General features: G+C 40.4%; 1 protein-coding gene across 6 annotated transcripts in view; it reads left to right on the forward strand.

Moving 5' to 3' along the window:
• The window catches only part of ADGRA3 (adhesion G protein-coupled receptor A3), a 131,813-nt gene that overhangs the window by 23,070 nt on the left and 84,370 nt on the right, over window positions 1–24,373 (forward strand). For all 6 annotated transcript variants that reach the window (XR_014243683.1, XM_082389209.1, XM_082389210.1 and 3 more), the window contains exon 2: window positions 8,677–8,748. Coding sequence is in view for 4 of the 6 variants with exons in the window: in XM_082389209.1 (XP_082245335.1) it covers window positions 8,677–8,748 (72 nt within the window). In the remaining 2 variants the exon portion in view is untranslated. The remainder of the gene's footprint in view (window positions 1–8,676; window positions 8,749–24,373) is intronic.

Below are 24,373 nucleotides of genomic sequence, written 5' to 3' on the forward strand. Positions count from 1 at the left end.
TAATTCAAAAAGAGTCATATACCACAATGTTCATTGCAGCTCTATTTACAATAGCCAGGACATGGAAGCCACCTAACTGTCCATCAACAGATGAATGGATAAAGAAGATGTGGCACATACATACAATGGAATATTACTCAGCCATAAAAAGAAACGAAATTGAATTATTTGTAGTGAGGTGGATGGACCTAGAGTCTGTCATACAGAGTGAAGTAAGTCAGGAAGAGAAAAACAAATACTGTATGCTAACACATATATATATATAGAATCTAAAAAAAAAAAATTCTGATGAACCTAGGGGCAAGACAGGAGTAAAGACACAGATGTGGAGAATGGACCTGAAGACACGGTGAGGGGGAAGGGTAAGCTGAAACAAAATGAGAGAATAGCACTGAAATATATACACTACCATATGTAAAATAGATAGCTAGTGGGAAGCAGCTGCATCGCACTGGGAGATCAGCTCTCTGCTTTGTGACCACCTAGAAGGGTGGGATAGGGAGGGTGGGAGGGAGACTCAAAAGGGAGGGGATATGGGGATATATATATACATGTAGCTGATTCACTTTGTTATACAGCAGTAACTAGCACAACATTGTAAAGCAATTATACTCCAATAAAGATGTTAACAACAACAAAAAAAGAATGGCTGCACGATAGAATCTCTCAAATGTCCACCATTATGATTTTTTTTGGTGTGTGTGGGGATGTGGTGACAGTCAAGTTGGAAAAGATCCCTACACTTTATGAGTTTTTACCTTGTCATGGGAGACATGGTAAATAGACAAATATCTGAACAGAGTAATTTCCGATAATGAGAAGTGCTGTTAAAACAAGATGATATGGGCTTCCCTGGTGGCGCAGTGATTAAGAATCCGCCTGCCAATGCAGGGGACACGGGTTTGATCTCTGGTCCGGGAAGATTCTCCATGCCGTGAAGCAACTAAGCCCGTGTGCCACAACTACTGAGCCTGTGCTCTAGAGCCTGCAAGCCACAACTACTGAAGCCCGTGTGCCTAGAGCCCAGAATCCACAACAAGAGAAGCCACCACAATGAGAAGCCCTCGCGCAGCAGCAAAGACCCAATGCAGCCATAAACAAATAAATTTATTTAAAAAAAAAAAAAACGATGATATGACAGAGTGAGGGCAAAACATTTTTTGACACGCAGGGACTGAAGCATAACACCCAGAATTTTTTCTGCAGGAATGAATGAGTGGATGAATGAATGCATCCAATTAACAGGACACAATGGTGAACAAACTGATATTACTGGGGACAAAATGTGTGTAATTGCTGATGGCATGCAGAATTAAATGTGATTTTAAAATAAAGATTATTCAAATCGATGGAGAGTTTTGAAATCCAGTAGATACTCTTATTCTTACTTGCTAGGAGGAATTAATTTAGAAATCAGCATGATTTTCATTTGCCTGAAAACAGAATAAGCCGAGACAGAGTACACTAAAACAGGAGCTGGCAAACTTTTTCTGTAAAGGGCCAGATAGTAAATATTTTAGACTTCCCTGGCCAGACAGTCACTGTTGGCACTGTTCAAGTCTGCCATCATAGCATCAAAGCCGCTGTAGACAATATGTGAACAAATGGGCATGGTCGTGTTCCAATAAAACTTTAAGAACATTGAAATTTGAGTTTCATAGATTTTTTTCATGTATCATAAAATATTCTTTTGGTTTTCTTTCAACCATTAAAAACATAAAAACCATTTTTAGAGCCCATGGGCTGTCAAGCAGACAAGTGGCGGGTTGGATTTGGCTGCCCCCAAGAGAATGTGGGGAGTAACCAGTTTTCATTAGTGGGATAAATGAAGCAAAGCATTAAACATTCACTTTTGGGGCTTCCCTGGTGGCGCAGTGGTTGAGAATCTGCCTGCCAATGCGGGGGACACGGGTTCGGGCCCTGGTCTAGGAGGATCCCACATGCCGCAGAGCAACTAGGCCCGTGAGCCACAACTACTGAGCCTGCACGTCTGAAGCCTGTGCTCCACAACAAGAGAGGCCGCGACAGTGAGAGGTCCGCGCACCGCGATGAAGAGTGGCCCCCGCTCGCCGCAACTAGAGAAAGCCCTTGCACAGAAACGAAGACCCAACACAGCTAAAAATAATAAATAAATAAATTAATTAATTAAAAACAAAACAAAACAAAACCATTCACTTCTGAGGAGGTAACATTTATGATTTTAACTTATCACAGTTGGCCCTAAAGGTTTAGGCTGTGTGCCCTTTGAGGTTAGTGACTCAGAAGTGTAGCCTAGCCATACTGCCTCTTGTTCTTGATAAAGATGTAGTGGTAACAGGTGTTATTCTACATGATAAATCTGGTACTGAATCAATTTGTATTATTATTTGAGCAAATCAGAAATGTCAAGGGATGGTAACTTTTAATATGTAAATGTATGCCCTCAGTCTTCAGTATGTCTCTGGTCTTTCTATATGAATACCTAAAGAGCTTCCCAGCCTCCCATTCTGCATGGTATCCATTTAATGGATAACTTAACCCAATCCCATATTCCTGGGACCAACTTAAAATATCCAGTAATTAGCTTTTATAAACAATAGTACAATGAATAATTTTGTTATCTAAATATATAACTAATATATAACATGTACTGTATTTTGCACATGTGCAAGTATGTCTTTAGGGTAAATTTCCAGAAGAAATAAATGAATCAAATATTATATATGCATTTGTATTTTTGCCCTCCATAGTGATTTTACTGATTTATAGCAAAATAATGAGTGGCTGTTTCCCTCCAAATATAAAATGTGTTATCACATCTTTCCCTATTCGGATAAGTGATTTATGGTGTCTTATTTTAGTAATTTACATTTCTCTTGTGATTGAGGTTGTATATCCCTTCATATGATTATGATCCATTAGTGTTTACTTTTATTGAACTGTCTCTTCATGGCCTTTGCTAGATTTTCTATTGGGGATTTTTTTTTTTTAAAGAGCTCTTTATATATTTGGGAAATTAGTCCTTTGTCTTTGATAGTAGTTGTAAATATTGTTTATATTTTAACATTAAAAATGTCAAAAAGGTTTTTTTTTAATGGTCATTTTTTAAATACTTTATTATTTTTTGGCTGTGTCGTGTCTTAGTTGCAGCATGCGGGATCTTTCGTTGCAGTGCACGGGCTTCTCTTTAGTTGTGGCATGCGGGTTTTCTCTCTCTAGTTGTGGCGCGTGGGCTTAGTTGCCCTGCGGCATGTGGGAGCTTAGTTCCCCAACCGGGGATCAAACCCACGTCCCCTGCATTGGAAGGCGGATTCTTTACCACTGGACCACCAGGGAAGTCCCAAAAAAGAAGTTTTTAAAATATACTACATTTTAAAACATAGTCCCATTTGCGCCTTTCCTTAGTTCTGGAAAATCTTTGGTTATTATGCTTGTAAATCTGCCTGCCTTCCATTTTCTTTTTTTTTTTTTTTTTTCTCTTTCTGAGACTGCCCTTGTTTTCACATGACCCTCTGTGTCCTCTTCCCTTCTCTTCTGGGACACTTCGTCATTGGCTTTAGGGCCCACCCTAATCCAGGACAATCTCATCTCTTGACAATCTCAAACCCTTAACTTCCATCGCAAACAGCCTTTTTCTAATTAAGGTCACATTTACAGGTTCTGGAGGGATGTATCTTTTTGAGGAACACCATTCAACCCACTCTAATGATCCTATTTGATTATTTATCTGTTTTTTTTTTTTTTTCAGGAAATTATATTGCCTTTAAGAATTATATTCCTAATGTTTACTCTGAATATTTAATGCTCTTGAAATATATTTTCATTTCCTCTCAAAAGGAAAATTATTCTGTGTCTTCTGCCATACAGGGTGTGGGTGCTGTGAACAGCATTCCATTCTGGGAGTTGGAATAGCATGAACTGAGAAATTGTAATGCTTAATTTTTATTTCTTTCTGCTCCATAAACTTTTGATTTTTTAAAAAAACATGTCTGCATTAAGTCTTACTCCTTTTTTCATGTTTCAGCATACATGATATACTGAACTAACTTGTTTCTGTGTTAAATGGTAGCAATGGACAACAAACTCTTCTTGTGTTTAAATTCAAGAGGTGTTGTCTATAGATAATGTGGTGGTAACATCATTAGTATAGAACAGAAATGGGTATGTATAATAAGCTTTATAACTCTGGTCAAGTTTTGTATTTTTCATTTAGTTACCTCCTAGAAAGTTTGAAATTTCAAAGATGTCAGCAAAAATATTGAGTATGAATAGGTTTTAGGTTTATGTGTTACGTGATATTATACATTTGCTAGTTCCACAGTCCCTCCGTCTCAAAATTGAGTGTAAAAGCTGTCTGAAGAGTAGATTTATTCACACCGATCCTGTTTTCTTGCACAAAATCCTTTAACACATCAAGTAATATGTAGACTGAATATATTGAAACTGCATTTTTAAGGTTACAGTTATAACTTTTTAAGTGTGATGAAATGTCTTCCCTTTTACTCTCAATAAGATCTATCATTTATTCTACTAAAGCCTTTATGACTGAACAAATGACCGTCCTGTTGCTGAAGCAATACCGAATCTAAGTGAGTATAATTCAGTTACCACCCTGGCAGTTTTTCCCAAGCTACTTCTATATGTGGGTTTCATTCTTCATTCAGAAACAGGATAGTAACGGCACTGAGCTTGGTAGATTGTGTTGTTTTCCTTTGTTTCCTTACTTTTGGTTTATTGGTTGTAAATTCTCAGTCACCATCAAGTTCGACAGCTTTGCTCATTACAGCATGAATAATTATAGAAAATTAAAAGAAGCTGGAAGGAGCTTGGTGATCATTCTGGCCTAATCTTTTCTGTCTTAAAATTGATGAAATGGAAGTCTACCTAGAAAAGTGAAGTGACTTGTCACAGATGGAATCATTTATTACTTGTGAGGTCTCAGTTAAATCCTTGGGCTCTAGATATCAACACTATTGTTCTTTGCACTACTGCCTTTTAAGTTGCAAATAGTCATTACATAAATCTTTTTTGAATGTAAATAAGAAATTCGAGTCTTTAATCTCAAAGCACAAAGTATTCCTTACTTCAGTGTTTATTTCTAAGATATAATTATACTCAAAATTAAGTCAATTTCAAGCTATACTTGGTAATTAAGATTCTTAGGTTTATCATCAGAAAGTATATTTTAAAAATAAGAGTGTTATTCTAGATATTTCAAAAGATACTGCAAGATTATAAAGAATAAAAGAGAAGTAGAAGCCTCATCACTAAGATAGTGATCATTATGATGTATTTCTTCCAAGTCTTTTTTTTTTGTCTCTGCATTCTATTCAATCAATGATATCAGTTTTGTTGCCTGCTTTTTAACTGATTGTAAACAATTTCCTTTTTATTAAGTTTCCTTTAAAAGCATCATTTTTTAATGGATGTATAACATTTTGTTGTTTGGTGTACCATCATTTAACTACTCCTCTTACACAAACTGAACCCTTTGGTAGTTTCCAATTTTTGTCTGTTATAAATCATGTCTGAATAAGGTCATTGAATATATTTTTTGTCAGATTTGGTAACTGGTTAGCTTAGGATCAGTGCCTATTTAGGAGAGCAAGGCCGGTGGCTCTTGGGTGTGGACTGCTAGGCGGCTGGGGAAATATTGTTCCAGTGACCTTGTGGCCATGTCCAAGTCCAAGTTTGCTTTTGCCCATGCCTACCACCTTACTTGAAAAAACCTCTTGTAATTTTGATTAGAGAAAATGGTGTTTTAATTGGCTTTTTTTGAATTTGAATTTCTATTTTGTTTTAAGATTACATATGCTTAGTTAAAATGAACAAAATCTTGTAGTTCATGCTATTGGTCTTTTTAATGTGAAAATTGCCCAAAGGTGTAAGAATGGAATATTAAGCTTTATATTGGCACCTAAATTCTGTCTTTGCTGATTGAGTATGTAGAGTTCACATTCAACTTGCATTTCTGAATGTGATTATGATGTTTATTTCTTTTTTGCTAAGTGTAAATTCCTTGAGGATACGAATCATTTTTCATTTGCATTTTAAAAAAATTTTTATTGGAGCATAGTTGATTTATAATGTTGTGTTAGCTTCAGGTGTACAACAAAGTGAATCAGTTATACATATACATATATCCACTCTTTTTTAGATTCTTTGCCCATATAGGCCATTACAGAGTATTGCGTAGAGTTCCCTGTGCTATACAGTAGGTCCTTATTAGTTATCTATTTTATATATAGTAGTGTGTATGTGTCAATCCCAATCTCCCAATTTATCCCTCCCCCCTTCCCCCCAGCCCAGCATGTTTTTGATCACCATCCTTGCTTTAGTAACAGCTTGGAGAGAGAAGATACTACATAGTAATGTACTTTGATTGCCAGATACATCTTGATTTCAGAAACATTAAAATGAGGGAAGATGTGTGTCTTAGAACCAAGGAAATAGAAACTTAAACTTAATACTCACTGAATATGTTGGGCATTTTCTGCTTTCCTTCTAGAGTTATATGAGGTAGATACTGTTCTTCCCATTTATGAATGAGGAATTCTGTTACAGAGAAATGTCGTGACTTGCCCAAGACTAGTGTAACTTGAAAGTGATAGAGCTGGCCTTCAAGCACAAGTATGCTTGACTTTAGAAGCCCCTAATCATCTCACCAAAATGCTGTGAAATGTTAACCTGCATTAGCGGGATTAAAAAAAAATTCCACTTAAAGCCAAAGAAAATCAGTCAAATGGCTGTTTTTGCTTGTTTTCATACACATAGTGGATTTTTTTTTAAAAGAAAGATGAGAGTAGACAAAATGAAAATGAATACCTGAAATCTTATGACCCAGGGGTGTTCTCTGTTAACATTTGTTTATACAGTGTTGCACCGTCCCAGGTGGGGGGCAGCACTCAGCCTGTACGCAGCGTGAGGGTGCCCCTGAAGTTGCAACACTGCGTGGGATGGAGAATTTTCTGCTAAAATGCCAGTAAGAGGGGCTCTTGACCAACGTTGGTGTATATAGAAGAATGTGGGGTTTGGAGTGGAGCGTGCCGGGGTTCACATCTGCCTCTGCCTCCGCTAGTGTGATCTTGGGCCATTAATTTAACTTTTCTATGCCTTGTTTTTTTCATTTACCTTATCTGGGTGTCATTCCCTCAAATAAGGTAGCTTTTGCATTTTCTCCTGTATGGAAATCCCCTGCATCGAACGAGTTCCGTTCCTAGAGTGCGTTGATAAGTCTAGTTTGTCCTTAATTCCAACAGAGTTATCCTAGGTACCCAACTAACACAACTGGCTATATAGTACTGTACTGTAATAGGTTTATAATACTTTTCACACAAATAATACATAAAAAACAAACACAAAAAATAAAACATTTTTAATCTTACAGCACAGTACCTTGAAAAGTACAGTAGTACAGGACAACAGCTGGCATACAGGGGCTGGCATCGAGTGAACAGGCAAGAAGAGTTACTGACTGGAGGAGGGAGAGGAGGTGGGAGATGGTAGAGCCGAAGGATCGTCAGCAATAGGAGACAGAGGGCAAGCTGCAATTTCACTCATGCCTAACATTGACGGCACAGGTTCTGGTTCCTTGCTGGATTCAGTTCTAGCTACCCTCTTGAAAAACCGATCCAGTGATGTCTGGATAGTAGGTCTTTTTTTCTCTTCATAGATGACATGGTAGCACTGGATTGCATTCTGAATGGCTGCTGCAACCTTCGTGTACCGTTCTATGTTCGGGTCCTGTGCCTCAAAAACTAACAGTGCCTCCTGAAGTAAAGAAAATCTCCATGCCATTTCCTGTGTCGTGAATCTCTTCAGTTACTTCTTCTTCCTCTTGTCTCTCTTAGTCCTTTCTCTGGGCCTCCAATTCCATCAGGTCTTCATTAAAAGCACAACCACTTGTGCAACACACGTGCACATCCTTGAAAGTTCACAACTTGAAGGTTCGTACGTAGGGGACTTACTGTGTTGGCATCCAAGCTGCAAAAGGAGCATAGTTACAAAGCCTTGAGAGGAAGCAAGGTCATGTACACATTGTCTGCTCTTAGGCAAGTCCTGCCAACTAGGACTTCTTTTAAATCTTTTTTTTGTTTCCAGTTCATTGTTTTTAAGAACATCATCCTAATACATGAGATGTAGTATTGTAATACAGCTACCTGTGTCTGTGAGTGTGTGCAAAAAGCATATTTTCACACAATACAGATTTGTATATTGTTAAGTTACAAGTAATATTCAGCATTATTGAAATGGTATCTAGAAGATACTGTTATTTCTTTTAAAGTCAGTATTTTGTAGAGCACTTGTTCTGCATTTTTCTATTGTTTCCAGTTTTTAAGTATTCAACTTACGTAAGTTGATTAATTATGTAAATGTACGTGGCATTCTTTATTTTTATACTGAACTTAGAGCTATTTTGTGTTGACTTCTCTCCCTTTTTATTTCAAAATTTTTAGCTCAGTGTGACAGGAACAATTTAAGATGTGACAAGATGTGCAAGTTAGCTATTTTGGGTCGTTTCTCAGAGAAAGAAGCTCCCTTTTTTTTGTCAGGCATCTCAAAAATTCTTTGGGTAATAAATGACTTCTTAGAATTCCTCATGTTTAGATTTAAACATAACAAGCTAAATTACTTTGATATTGATGGTGTACATATATTAGGCAACTTACCTTTTTTTTTTTTTTTTGTCATTTTTAGGATTCTGAGTAACAATAAAATATCCGAGCTGAAGAATGGCTCATTTTCTGGGTTAAGTCTTCTTGAAAGATTGTGAGTATTCTTTTATTATCATCTCTTATTGGTATTTTATTTACTGCATTTTCATTGTAAGTCTGTTACTAAACTCTCAACTTTTCAAAATAAAAATTGAGTTTTCCTAATATTTTATTATAAAACATCTCAGAATTGCATTTTAAAAAACAATTCATTAAAGCAGAGAAGTGCAAACTTTCTGTAAAGGGCCAGATATTAAATAATTTAGGCTTTGTGGGCCATATGGTCTCCGTCACAGTGACCCAGTTATGCCAGTGTCTTGAGAATGCATACACGAATCAATGTGGATGTGACTTTATATACAAAACAGGCCATGCATCATAGTTGGAGGACCAGTGGCTTTTAAAGCCTCAATGCTATTTTGAAATTCTGTCATAATGTGTATGCCTCATAAGATAGTCCAGTAGAATCAAAAAAAGAAAAAAACACATCTAGGAGAAGTACTTTTGGATAAACTTTGACTATTTTATTCAGCCGTCTTTGAATGTGATAATTCTGTTTTGCTTAATGAGGTCTAGTTTTGCTTCTGATAAAATGTGTGACAAGTAGCACTTAGTTTTTGCCTTGGTGAGTTTTTAATGGATTAAAAATGGATGTTTAATTGCTTGTGTGCTGAATGCTCTTCTAGGATCAAATTTCAAATTCACATGTTACTCATACACTTAGGATAACGTTTCGGATACATCAGGGAGCCAGTCACAGTGAGCGTCTCCATTTCTGCTGGATAACAGACTTTCCTCATTTTCTTAGTTCTCTTTTCTTCACTTTTTCTCCTTCTGTGTGCCTTTCCTTGACTCTTTCACTTAGTGTCTTCTGCCACAATTGATTCCCACAGGACTTTATTGCTTTGATCACAGATGTGTTATTTAAGCATGTAACATCCAGAGTTCTTCATCCTTTTATGTAGGTCTCTGTTCTTTTCATTAAGATCAAACATCTTTAAATATGTGTGTGTGTGTGTGTGTGTGTATATGCATTTACATATACATATATAGCAGTGCATTCATGTATGCATATGTATACATATAACATGTGTATGTATACACGTGTGTACACACACACCTGTAAAATGATCTCGGCACAGCAGTGCTTAATTCTCAGATTTTTTTTTTTTTGTTCTGTTTTCATTCAAGCCTACATGTTCTGTTCCACAATAGTCAATGTGCTTCAGAGGATGCTGGCTGCACCTCATTTCTAGGCCTTATTTTCATAGGATAGTCCACACACATTCCATGGTCACTGGTTCAGGAATGGGCATTTGACCCAGTTTAATTGAGTTGAGATTTGCTTGGGGCTTTGGGGAGAGGAATTTCCTCACTTTCACCAGAAAATGCTCGTACTTCTGGTACAGAAGCCACAGTGCTGCAGGCTTGGGCCGGAGCCGACACACGGAGGAGTGTGGGGGAAGGCCCATCGGGGTGAGCGTAGGGGAGCTGGCGGGACCCCGCCGGAGTAGGACTCCCTCTGGACTGTTAGAGTTGAATGAGGCAGCCTGTTCCTGTTTGGTTTTCTGTTCCTTGCAAGGAGAGTCATTGTGCCTGACAGATACCCTTAGCAGGTAGCACATTGTCAGGCTTTGAGTAGGTGCTCAGAATGATGGCAGGGTCAGTGCGGTTTGCCCTTTCCCAGGAAGGATGATAGGCACTCCTAGGTGTTAAGTGGTGTTTGCTGTGTTTAGAAACACAAGTTACTTTTGGCACCAGGATTGCTGTGGTGGTGCATGTACATCAGAAGTGTGGATAGCATAGCTAAAGTTCTGTGCTATGGTATGAATTACCGTCCTTTTTTACATTTATTTTTTAATTTCCTTTGTCTTTGGCCTAATTTTTAGCCATTTGTTGAAAATAAATCCCTGTACATGTTAGAAACATTAGGTTGCCACCAACATATTAGATGATATTAAAATGTTGCTATTGTTTTCAGCCAGGGGGCTGTTTATACCAGAATCCCGGAACACCATCTCTCTTATATAGGGCTAGAGAGAAACACACACACATGTGTACAGGTATGCATGTATATATGTACATATATGTATATAATCTGCATATGTATATACATGTACATATACGTGTATATATATACACACACACACACACACACACTGGGGGACTTTGAAAGACTGTTATATTGATGGGGGCTTCAGCCTGAAATCCCAGCAATGACTCTGGGACTGGGCTTCCTCTGTTGGGGATCATCTTTACCTAAGCATGCCCTGTGCTTGGCATTTTCTATGTACACTTCCAAGCCTAGGCCCGAACCTTGGCCTTACCACTGCCGCGGAGGCGGGTCGCGCGTGCCCGGGGGGATGACTGCCTCACACAGTCTTTGCAGGAGAGCCGCCCACTTGAGACAGAAGGAGACAGGGATGGTAGAGCTAGGCTCCGACTGCAGTCTTGGAAGACTTGGCCCCGAGAAGGAAGGAGAGGGGCAAGCGTCCCAGAGGAAGCACCCCACCCACAGGGCCTTCCTCTGTGGGCGCGAGCCGGGTGGTGCGCCTTCCACCTCCACGTTCCTCCTGGGACCAGAGGCTGCAGAGGGCCCCGCGGCCTCTCGTGGAAATGCCCTTGGCCTTTGTTTCACTTGGTTTCCAGAGCACAGGGTAGACCAAAGAGAGCCCCTAGCCAGTTGCTTGACCCTTTTGTGGGAGTTCACTACCCAAGGCTGGCTGCCGGCTTCTAGACCTTCCCTAGCGCTGCCCCATTATTCCACCTGGGCTTGGAAGTAGGGTGTTGGTGCAGGGGCCTCGGAGAGGAAGGTGTGGAAGAAGACTGGGGGCTTTCCTTCCCCTAGGGCACAGCACCATCTTTTGTATTTATAGTTTCTACCATGTTGCTGCTTTCTGATTGGGTTTGCTAATTTTACAGCCTCTATACGTTTAGTACTTTCCATAGCAACTACTTGAACAATCTCTTCATTCCTACTTTCTGCTGTTTCCATAATGCTTCTCATTTTCCCTCTCTGCCTGGTTACCTAGCTTTCTAACCTGCCCTGTGTCTGTGTGCTGCTGTCCTCATCCTGCGACTGAACCCAAAGAATATCTCTTGTACCCTTCTGTGATCTTCATCCCTGTAAGATGCTTCTCATGAACTCCGGTTTGCTTCTGGCTCTTACACGATCAATAGTGTATCTAGGTGGCTTCTCTTCCAGGACTGCAGAGATTTTAGGACTTTGTGTCTGAAATAGAGCCCAAAACGATCTCTGTGAGTGTAATCGTTTTATTGGTTTGCTAGGGCTGCTGTAACGAGTACCCCAGACTGGGTGGCTTAAATAACAAACATTTGTTTCCTCACAGTTCTGGAGGCTGGAAGTTCAAGATCAAGGCCCTGGCAGAGCTGGTATTTTCTAAGGGCCGTGAGAGAAGGATCTGTTCCAGGCTTCTCTCCTTGGCTTATAGGTTGCCATCTGTTTTCCTCTGGTGTCTTCACGAAGTCTTCCCTATGTGTGTGTCTCCTAATCTCCCCTTCTTGTAAGGACACCAGTCATATTGGATTAAGGCCCACCTGTGTGACCTCATTTTAACTTAATTACCTCTTTAAAGATCCTGTCTCCAAATACAGTCACATTTTGAGATACTGGAGGTTATGACTTCAATATAAGACAGTTGGGGGGACACAGTTCAGCCTATGACAATGATGTAGCATTTTGATAGATTAACCAATGTGTATTTTTCCTGCCTGTTTCCTAATTACTCTACCTCAGGAGAAGGAATGACAAAACACAAAAAAGGACTCAGGTTTTGACCAGTGAGTTCCTGAAGTCCTACCCTAAAGGTAAAAAAGAGGTTTGAAGCAGATTAAAAAAAAAAAAAAAGAAAAAAGAAAAAAGAAAATTCCTCTTCACCTCAATACACCTTCTCTGGGCTAATTGGAGAGTTAGAGGGAGTATAGAAAGAGCTTACCTGTTGGTGGGTCCCCAGGAAAGGGCTCTGTCTTTGCTTGCCTTCCCATCCCTGCCTGGGATGAGGGGAGAGAGGGAAAAAGATCACATGAAAGCAATATAAGGTTCTGGATCCAAGGACAAGGGGCATCTGAGGCTTCTTTCCTGGGGAAGCAAAATCCCAATTTCGCAGGATTCCAGCATGATGTAAGAGCAGGAGAACTGGTCATGTGACCATTGAGGCGTATCGGCTAGGACCCTCTGTTAGAGTTTCCCAGGGGGGCAGCGGACTAGCCACTGGGGTTTGTTGGCAGAGAGAGAGAGAGAGTTCTTTCTACAGCAGCCTGCTGGTTTGCCAGGAAGTGCTTTAGAAGTGTCCTGAGCTGCTTTTGGGGAACCCAACTTAAGACATAGCTAGCCAAATAAATGACTTCATGTTTGTCTAATGACAGCATTTTCAAAATTTTCAAAGTCACCTGAAAACACTGTAGCGGACTTTATTCCTTCAACACTCGCCCTTCAGTGTCTCTCCCTAAGTCTTCCAAATGCAAAAGCTTTCTTTGCTCTTTCTGAGAGCTTTCTTTGCTCTATTGCTGGAACGAAAGCTGCCCCGCTCGCCCACCCCTGCCTCAGCAACCCTCAAACAGTGACTGAGAGCAGATGGTGGGTAACCACCCCAAGAGGAGCGACCCTGAGTGTGTTCTAGACTGCCTTCCGCAGGTGCCCAGGGGGCTGAGTATCAGTTGAGCACAGCAGAGATCGCCTCAACAATGCCCCCTTTATTGGTTCTCTTCTCTTTCTGGGCTCACTTCCCCACTTTCCTGTTAGCGTGTTCTGAGGTCCCTTCCCGAATAAAGCCACTTGCACTGACACCCTGCCTGGGATAATTCTGCCTGAGAGACATAGCCAGCCAAATGTTTGCAGCCTGCTTTGGCTAGTTAGAGACCCCTGAAAATGAGAACAAACAAATCAAACAACTTAAAAATATGGCAGAAAGGGATGTGGTGTAAAAAGCAAGTGATAGGTCAAGAAATTATTCAGACTAGGGCCAAAACTTTAAAGCTCTGGCCTTAAAATTTCTGTAGCCAGGCCATGCAGAATAAGGGATAGGCTTAGTAGTGTGGGGTAGGGCACGTAGGGTAGAATAACAGGGCTGGCTGGGTTGAGCTAGCTAGCAGATAAGCCCTAGAGATTGAGTAAACTTGCAAGGCAAGCTGTCCTGGCAGTTCTTTTGGGCTGAAGAATGGACTTCTTAAGAGGATTAATTTTCTCTTTTTTTTTCTTTTTTTTGGATGTATTAAGTGTTCCACAAAGTAAAACAGGTGCAGGTGGACACACTTCTACAGACTCCATCTAGAATGGATCGTTTTTCTTTAGGCTTACCGCTTTGTTCTTTTAAATGTTTGGTTTTCATTTGGGAGCTTGCTTGTTTTCCATCATTCGTATTGGGTTGGCCAAAAAGTTCCTTCGGTTTTAAAGTAAAACTAAAAGACACATTTTTTATTTTCACCAAGAACGTTATTGAACAATGTATTCACTGTTTTGTTCCACTACTTTCTGCCATTTTTCAGGCAACTTCATAATTCCATCTTCCCAAAACTTTTTATCTTTTTGAGCAAAGAACTGTTCAAGGTCCCTTTTACAGTCTTCCAGGGAATTGAAATTTTTTCCATTAAGAGAATTTTGTAAAGACCAAAATAAATGGAAATCCAAAGATGCAATGTCTGGAGAATATGGCGGAGGAATCAGAACTTCCCAGCCAAGCTGTAACAGCTTTTGCCTGGTCATCAGAGAAACGTGCAGCCTTGCGTTATCCTCATGGAAGATTATGCGTTTTCTATTGACTAATTCCGGACGCTTTTTGTCGAGTGCTACTTTCAGTTGGCCTAATTGGGAGCAGTACTTGTTGGAATTAATTGTTTGGTTTTCTGGAAGAAGCTCATCATAGAGAACTCCCTTCCAATCCCACCATATACACAACATCACCTTCTTTGGATGAAGACCAGCCTTTGGTGTGGTTGGTGGCAGTTCATTTCGCTTGCCCCACGATCTCTTCCGTTCCACATTATTGTACAGTATCCCCTTTTCATCGCCCATCACCATTTGTTTTAAAAATGGAACGTTTTCATTACATTTAAGTAGAGAATCGCATGCGGAAATACGCTCAAGAAGTTCTTTTTCGCTTAACTTATGTGGAACCCAAACATCAAATCGATTAACATAACCAGGCTGGTGCAAACGAATTTCAACACTTGATTTGGATATTTTGAGTATGTCAGCTATCTCCTGCATGGTATAACATTGATTGTTCTCAATTAATGTCTTGATTTGATCACTATCAACTTCAACTGGTCTACCTGACCGTGGAGCATCGTCCAGAGAGAAATCTCGAGCACAAAACTTTGCAGACCACTTTTGACATGTTTGATCAGTCACAGCACCATCTCCATACACTGCACAAATCTCTTTTTGTGTTTCAGTTACGTTTTACTTTTCTTGAAATAATAAAACAGTATGCCGAAAATGTTGCTTTTTTTCTTCCATCTTCAATATTAAAATGGCTACACAAAAATTCACCAGTTTTGATAAGTTTTTATTTTAAACGCATGCTGATATGACAGCAGTCACGATACAATCTAACAAATTGTTTCTAATGAAGTTAAAGACAACTAAGCGCTACTAGAGCCATCTTACGGAAAAAACTGAATGAATCTTTTGGCCAACCCAATATTTGTTTTTGTCCCTTATAAGAAAGTAGCAGAGTGTGTGTGCTTTTTTTTTTTCTTTTTTAGTAGGAATATTTGGATTGAGTTTTTCTTTAATTTAGGGTTTGAGGTTTTTATTTTTAGGACATAATACCTAAATCTTTATGACATCTTAGAAACTAGGTTATGGTCTGCCTTTTTTAAGGGTTAATTTGCATTCTTTTAAAAGTACGGGGGGGAGGAGAGAAGATGGCGGAAGAGTAAGACGCGGAGATCACCTTCCTTCCCACAGATACAGTAGAAATACATCTACACGTGGAACTGCTCCTACAGAACACCCACTGAACGCTGGCAGAAAACATCAGACCTCCCAAAAGGCAAGAAACTCCCCCCGTACTTGGGTAGGGCAAAAGAAAAAAGAAATAACAGAGACAAAAGAATAGGGACGGCACCTGCACCAGTGGGAGGGAGCTGTGAAGGAGGAAAGATTTCCACGCACTAGGAAGCCCCTTCGCGGGCAGAGACTGCGGGTGGCAGAGGGGGGAAGCTTCGGAGCCACGGAGGAGAGCGCAGCCACAGGGGTGTGGAGGGCAAAGCGGAGAGATTCCTGCACTTCCCGCACGGAGGCTCGGCGCTGACCAGCACTCACCAGCCCGAGAGGCTTGTCTGCTCAGCCGCCGGGGTGGGCGGGGCTGGGAGCTGAGGCTCCGGCTTCGGTCGGATCGCAGGGAGAGGACTGGGGTTGGCGGCGTGAACACAGCCTGAAGGGGTTAGTGCACCACAGCTAGCCGGGAGGGAGTCCGGGAAAAAGTCTGCAGCTGCCAAAGAGGCAAGAGACTTTTTCTTGCCTCTTTGTTTCGCGGCGCGCAAGGAGAGGGGATTCAGAGCGCCGCCTAAACGAACTCCAGAGACTGGCGCGAGCCGCGGCTATCAGCGCGGACCCCAGAGATGGGCGTGAGACGCTGGGGCTGCTGCTGCCGCCTCCAAAAATCCTGTGTGCGAGCACAGGTCACTCTCCACACCGCCCCTCCCGGGAACCGGTGCAGCCCGCCACTGCCAGGCTCCAGTGATCCAGGGACAACTTCCCCGGGAGAACGCACTGCGCGCCTCAGGCTGGTGCAACGTCATGCCGGCCTCTGCAGCCGCAGGCTCGCCCCGCCTCCTCTGTACCCCTCCCTCCCCGTGGCCTGGTTTTTTCTCCCTTTTACTCTGAGCCGTGTGGACGAAAGGCTCTTGGTGCTTCAGCCAGGCATCAGGGCCGTACCTCGGAGGTGGGAGAGCCAACTTCAGGACACTGGTCCACAAGAGACCTCCCAGCTCCACGTAATACCAAACGGCAAAAATCTCTCAGAGATCTCCATCTCAACATCAAGACCCAGCATCACTCAATGACCCGCAAGCTACAGTGCTGAACACCCTATGCCAAACAACTAGCAAGACAGGAACACAGCCCCATCCATTAGCAGAGAGGCTGCCTAAAATCATAATAAGACCACAGACACCCCAAAATACACCACCAGACGTGGACGTGCCCACCAGAAAGACAAGATCCAGCCTCATCCACCAGAACACAGGCACTGGTCCCCTCTCACCAGGAAGCCTACACAACCCACTGAACCAACCTTAGCCACTGGGGACAGATACCGAAAACAACGGGAACTACGAACCTGCAACCTGTGATAAGGAGACCCCAAACACAGTAAGATAAGCAAAATGAGACGACAGAAAAACACACAGCAGATGAAGGAGCAGGGTCAAAACACACTAGACTTAACAAATGAAGAGGAAATAGGTAGTCTACCTGAAAAACAATTCAGAATAATGATAGTAAGGATGATCCAAAATCGTGGAAATAGAATAGACAAAATGCAAGAAACATTTAACAAGGACGTAGAAGAACTAAAGAGGAACCAAGCAACGATGAAAAACACAATAAATGAAATTAAAAATACTCTAGATGGGATCAATAGCAGAATAACTGAGGCAGAAGAAAGGATAAGTGACCTGGAAGATAAAATGGTGGAAATAACTACTGCAGAGCAGGATAAAGAAAAAAGAATGAAAAGAACTGAGGACAGTCTCAGAGACCTCTGGGACAATATTAAACGCACCAACATTCGAATTATAGGGGTCCCAGAAGAAGAAGAGAAAAAGAAAGGGACTGAGAAAATATTTGAAGAGATTATAGTTGAAAACTTCCCTAATATGGGAAAGGAAATAGTTAATCAAGTCCTGGAAGCACAGAGAGTCCCATCCAGGATAAACCCAAGGAGAAACACGCCAAGACACATATTAATCAAACTGTCAAAAATTAAATATAAGGAAAACATATTAAAGGCAGCAAGGGAAAAAAATAACACACAAGGGAATCCCCATAAGGTTAACATCTGATCTTTCAGCAGAAACTCTGCAAGCCAGAAGGGAGTGGCAGGATGTACTTAAAGTGATGAAGGAGAAAAACCTACAACCAAGATTACTCTACCCAGCAAGGATCTCATTCAGATGTGATGGAGAAATTAAAACCTTTACAGACAAGCAAAAGCTGAGAGAGTTCAGCACTACCAAACCAGCTTTACAACAAATGCTAAAGGAACTTCTCTAGGCAAGAAACACAAGAGAAGGAAAACACCTACAATAACAAACCCAAAACATTTAAGAAAATGGGAATAGGAACATACATATCGATAATTACCTTGAATGTAAATGGATTAAATGCTCCCACCAAAAGACACAGGCTGGCTGAATGGATACAAAAACAAGACCCATATATATGCTGTCTACAAGAGACCCACTTCAGACCTAGGGACACATACAGACTGAAAGTGAGGGGATGGAAAAAGATATTCCATGCAAGTGGAAATCAGAAGAAAGCTGGAGTAGCAATTCTCATATCAGACAAAATAGACTTTAAAATAAAGACTATTACAAGAGACAAAGAAGGACACTATATAATGATCAAGGGATCGATCCAAGAGGAAGGTATAACAATTGTAAATATTTATGCACCAACATAGGAGCACCTCAATACATAAGGCAAATACTAACAGCCATAAAAGGGGAAATCGACAGCAACACAATCATAGTAGGGGACTTTAACACCCCACTTTCACCAATGGACAGATCATCCAAAATGAAAATAAATAAGGAAACACAAGCTTTAAATGATACATTAAACAAGATGGACTTAATTGATATTTATAGGACATTCCACCCAAAAACAACAGAATACACATTTTTCTCAAGTGCTCATGGAACATTCTCCAGGATAGATCATATCTTGGGTCACAAATCAAGCCTTGGTAAATTTAAGAAAATTGAAATCGTATCAAGTATCTTTTCCGACCACAACGCTATGAGACTAGATATCAATTACAGGAAAAGATCTGTAAAAAATACAAACACATGGAGGCTACACAATACACTGCTTAATAACGAAGTGATCACTGAAGAAATCAAAGGGGAAATCAAAAAATACCTAGAAACAAATGACAATGGAGATACGACGACCCAAAACCTATGGGACGCAGCAAAAGCAGTGCTAAGAGGGAAGTTTATAGCAATACAAGCCTACCTCAAGAAACAGGAAACATCTCGAATAAACAACCTAACCTTGCACCTAAAGCAATTAGAGAAAGAAGAACAAAAAAACCCCAAAGCTAGCAGAAGGAAAGAAATTATAAAGATCAGGTCAGAAATAAATGAAAAAGAAATGAAGGAAACAATAGCAAAAATCAATGAAACTAAAAGCTGGTTCTTTGAGAAGATAAACAAAATTGATAAACCATTAGCCAGACTCATCAAGAGAAAAAGGGAGAAGACTCAGATCAATAGAATTAGAAATGAAAAAGGAGAAGTAACCACTGACACTGCAGAAATACAAAAGATCATGAGAGATTACTACAAGCAACTCTATGCCAATAAAATGGACAACCTGGAAGAAATGGACAGATTCTTAGAAATACACAAACTGCCGAGACTGAACCAGGAAGAAATAGAAAATATGAACAGACCAATCACAAGCACTGAAATTGAAACTGTGATTAAAAAGCTTCCAACAAACAAAAGCCCAGGACCAGATGGCTTCACAGGTGAATTCTATCAAACATTTAGAGAAGAGCTAACACCTATCCTTCTCAAACTCTTCCAAAATATTGCAGAGGGAGGAACACTCCCAAACTCATTCTACGAGGCCACCATCACCCTGATACCAAAACCAGACAAAGATGTCACAAAGAAAGAAAACTACAGGCCAATATCACTGATGAACATAGATGCAAAAATCCTCAACAAAATACTAGCAAACAGAATCCAACAGCACATTAAAAGGATCATACACCATGATCAAGTGGGGTTTATCCCAGGAATGCAAGGATTCTTCAATATACGCAAATCAATCAATGTGATACACCATATTAACAAACTGAAGGAGAAAAACCATATGATCATCTCAAGAGATGCAGAGAAAGCTTTCGACAAAATTCAACACCCATTTATGATAAAAGCCCTGCAGAAAGTAGGCATAGAGGGAACTTTCCTCAACATAATAAAGGCCATATATGACAAACCCACAGCCAACATTGTCCTCAATGGTGAAAAACTGAAACCATTTCCACTAAGATCAGGAACAAGACAAGGTTGCCCACTCTCACCACTATTATTCAACATAGTTTTGGAAGTGTTAGCCACAGCAATCAGAGAAGACAAAGAAATAAAAGGAATCCAAATCGGAAAAGAAGAAGTAAAGCTGTCACTATTTGCAGATGACATGATACTATACATAGAGAATCCTAAAGATGCTACCAGAAAACTCCTAGAGCTTATCAATGAATTTGGTAAAGTAGCAGGATACAAAATTAATGCACAGAAATCTCTTGCATTTCTATACACTAATGACGAAAAATCTGAAAGTGAAATTAAGAAAACACTCCCGTTTACCATTGCAACAAAAAGAATAAAATATCTAGGAATAAACCTACCTAAGGAGACAAAAGACCTGTATGCAGAAAATTATAAGACACTGGTGAAAGAAATTAAAGATGATACAAATAGATGGAGAGATATACCATGTTCCTGGATTGGAAGAATCAACATTGTGAAAATGACTCTACTACCCAAAGCAATCTACAGATTCAGTGCAATCCCTATCAAACTACCACTGGCATTTTTCACAGAACTAGAACAAAAAATTTCACAATTTGTATGGAAACACAAAAGACCCCGAATAGCCAAAGCAATCTTGAGAAGGAAAAATGGAGCTGGGGGAATCAGGCTCCCTGACTTCAGACTATATTACAAAGCTTCAGTAATCAAGACAGTTTGGTACTGGCACAAAAACAGAAATATAGATCAATGGAACAGGATAGAAAGCCCAGAGATAAACCCACACACACATGGTCACCTTATCTTTGATAAAGGAGGCAAGCATATACAGTGGAGAAAAGACAGCCTCTTCAATAAGTGGTGCTGGGAAAATTGGACAGGTACATGTAAAAGTATGAAATTAGAACACTCCCTGACACCATGCACAAAAATAAACTCAAAATGGATTAAAGACCTAAGTGTATGGGCAGACACTATCAAACTCTTAGAGGAAAACATAGGCAGAACACTCTATGACATACATCACAGCAAGATTCTTTTGGACCCAGCTCCCAGAGAAATGGAAATAAGAACACAAATAAACAAATGGGACCTAATGAAACTTAAAAGCTTTTGCACAGCAAAGGAAACCATAAACAAGACCAAAAGACAACCATCAGAATGGGAGAAAATATTGGCAAATGAAGCAACTGACAAAGGATTAATCTCCAAGGTTTACAAGCAGCTCATGCAGCTCAATAACAAAAAAACGAACAACCCAATCCAAAAATGGGCAGAAGACCTAAATAGACATTTCTCCAAAGAAGATATACAGATGGCCTACAGACACATGAAAGAATGCTCAACATCATTAATCATTAGAGAAATGCAAATCAAAACTACAATGAGATATCATCTCACACCGGTCAGAATGGCCATCATCAAAAAATCTAGAAACAATAAATGCTGCAGAGGGTGTGGAGGAAAGGGAACACTCTTGCACTGTTGGTGGGAATGTAAATTGATACAGCCACTATGGAGAACAGTATGGAGGTTCCTTAAAAAACTACAAATAGAACTACCATACGACCCAGCAATCCCACTACTGGGCATATACCCTGAGAAAACCATAGGTCAAAAAGAGTCATGTACCAAAATGTTCATTGCAGCTCTATTTACAATAGCCAGGACATGGAAGCAACCTAAATGTCCATCGACAGATGAATGGATAAAGAAGCTGTGGCACATATATACAATGGAATATTACTCAGCCATAAAAAGAAATGAAATGGAGGTATTTGTAATGAGGTGGATGGAGTTAGAGTCTGTCATACAGAGTGAAGTAAGTCAGAAAGAGAAAAACAAATACAGTATGCTAACACATATATACGGAATCTAAGGGAAAAAAAAAAAAAAGGTCATGAAGAACCTAGTGGCAAGACGGGAATAAAGACACAGACCTACCAGAGAATGGACTTGAGGTTATGGGGAGGGGGTGGGGTGAGATGTGACAGGGTAAGAGAGTGTCATGGACATATATCCACTACCAAATGTAAAATAGATAGCTAGTGGGAAGCAGCCGCATAGCACAGGGATATCAGCTCGGTGCTTTGTGACCACCTAGAGGGGTGGGATGGGGAGGGTGGGAGGGAGGGAGATGCAAGAGGGAAGAGAAATGGGAACATATTGTATATGTATAACTGATTCACTTTGTTATAAAGCAGAAGCTAACACACCATTGTAAGGCAATTATACTTCAATAAAGATGTTTAAAAATAAAAAAAAAAAATAAAATAAAAGTACTTTCAGTGGATAACTGACGTAGTTTATTATATCATGTTAATTAAAACCATTAAAAAGGTAATTGGCCTAATATCAATGCTTGGTACAAATATTGCCTCAACCGTTATTAAGTCTTTCCTGAGTAGCTAATTTAAAATTGTTCAACAGGTATTTATTAATCGCCCACACTGTCCTAGGCGTGGGATTCATTAGTGAACACAACAAAGGTCCTGTCTTCATGGAGCTTCTGCTGCCATGGGGGAGAAACAGAATAGTAAACATAGCAAGCAGCTTTATAGCATAAGTACAGTTGCCTGGCCCCCCCGCCCAGGGTTCCACCTTCCATGGGTATGGAGGACCGACTGTACTATGCCGTTTTATACAAAGGACTTGAGCATCTGGATTTTGGTAACTGTGGGGGTCCTGGAACTGAGGGATGACCGTACTGTGGGTAAAGAAAACATGGAGTGGAGTTTGGGTGTGTCAGCACTGTGTGTGTATGCGAGTTTTGCATGGTGATAGTGCAGAGGCTTAGCGCAAATGATTGAGCCTGGAGTTACTTGGGGAAAGAACATTACAGGCAGAGGGATAGTAGGTGCAAAGGCTGTGCTGTGAAGCATACTGCTTTTGTTTGAGGAACAGCAGGGAGACCCTAGTGAGGCCAGAGAGGTATGAGGGGTGAGGGGTAGATTGTAGAGGGCCCTGTAGATCACTGTAAGGACCTTGGCCTTTACTCTGAGCCACTGTGAGCAGAAGATGCTCTGGCTGCTGGAATGAGGGGTGAGGATAAGGGGGAAGTAGGGAGCTGTGTTAAATCTAAGATAATTTAAAGCCCATAATCTGTGTTTAGAGACCAGTGCCCTAGCCTGGACTGGTGGTTATCCAACTTGATGTGCATCAGAACCACTTGGGGGGCTTGATAAAGCACAGATTAGGGTTTCTGATACGGTATTGAACTTGGGCTATGCTGATTTTTGAAGTGGCTGTGAAATGTCCAGATGTAGATGTTGAATTAGATACCTGTGTATGCAATAGGGAACTCAGAGGAGTGGTAAGTTTGGGCTAGAGGTACAAATTTGAGTCCAGAGGCAAGGTAGTGATGAGATTGCCTCAGAGAAAGTATAGTGTATGAGGAGTGAGAGGTGAGTGTGGGTCAAGCCTCAGTTGTTGCTGATCAGATAAATAAGGTGAGAGGATCCTTTATTTAACAAATAGCCTTTGAGAGTTACTGTGTCTTAGGCATTGCTCAAGGGAACCACACGTGGTTTATAGTTTCTAACCTTGTCCATCAATTCATCCATCCACTCATTTATCCTTCCTGTCTCCCACCTCCCTCTTCATTTTTTACTGTCATTCTTGGGTTGTGTTATATATTTGCCAGTATTTAGTGACACACCTCCCCTATATACTCTTAATTCCTGACTCTAGAATTGCTTAGTGGCCAATGTGTTTGACTTTCCAACCTTCATTCCACACGAAATGATGGCTCTAGGTCACCACAGCATCTCTTTCTCTAGGGATTGATAGAGGCATTGCCAATAAGAGATGAGGAGTAGTTAGCTGTGAGGCTTGGAGAAAGATTTCTTGGCTCCTAAGGAGATACAAGGAGAGTGTCCATTCTTTTTCATGACTCTGCGCTTGGAGGTGATTTCTGGACCTGGATGTCACACCCTGATTAAGGGTCAGCCTGGAGGCAAACTTGACATTCTGAGAAGGGTGGATCTGAGAGATGGATGGAACCACCCATTTAAGCTGCTCTACTTGTTGATTTCTTGTAATGCCTGAGAATTATTTTTTTATTGTTAAAGCCTTTTGAAGTAAAGGTTTCTTATACTTGCAGCTAAAAAGCATCTTATCTGATACACCTTGCATTCTTTCCTAAAGGACTTAGCTCTTTTAACAACAGTTAAGATATTCCTTTAATTTTGTTTAAGCAATTCTTGCACGCCTTTTCATTTATATTTTAATGATGCAACATATTCAGATTTAGCCATAGATCCTAAAGTTAGACTCGTGTTCACTAGGGAAGCTGTGGGTTGGTGAAGGGAAGTGGGAGATGTTAAAGAATCTGACTATAAATATCTTTTGGCAATACCTGATTAATATGGCTATTATTAAATATTATATAATATGTCAAGGATTCTTTATTATTGAAGAAAAAGTGTATCTTTAAATCATAT

This window comes from Balaenoptera borealis, assembly GCF_965194805.1.
Source record: "Balaenoptera borealis genome assembly, chromosome: 4".
Taxonomy (NCBI): Eukaryota; Metazoa; Chordata; class Mammalia; order Artiodactyla; family Balaenopteridae; genus Balaenoptera; species Balaenoptera borealis.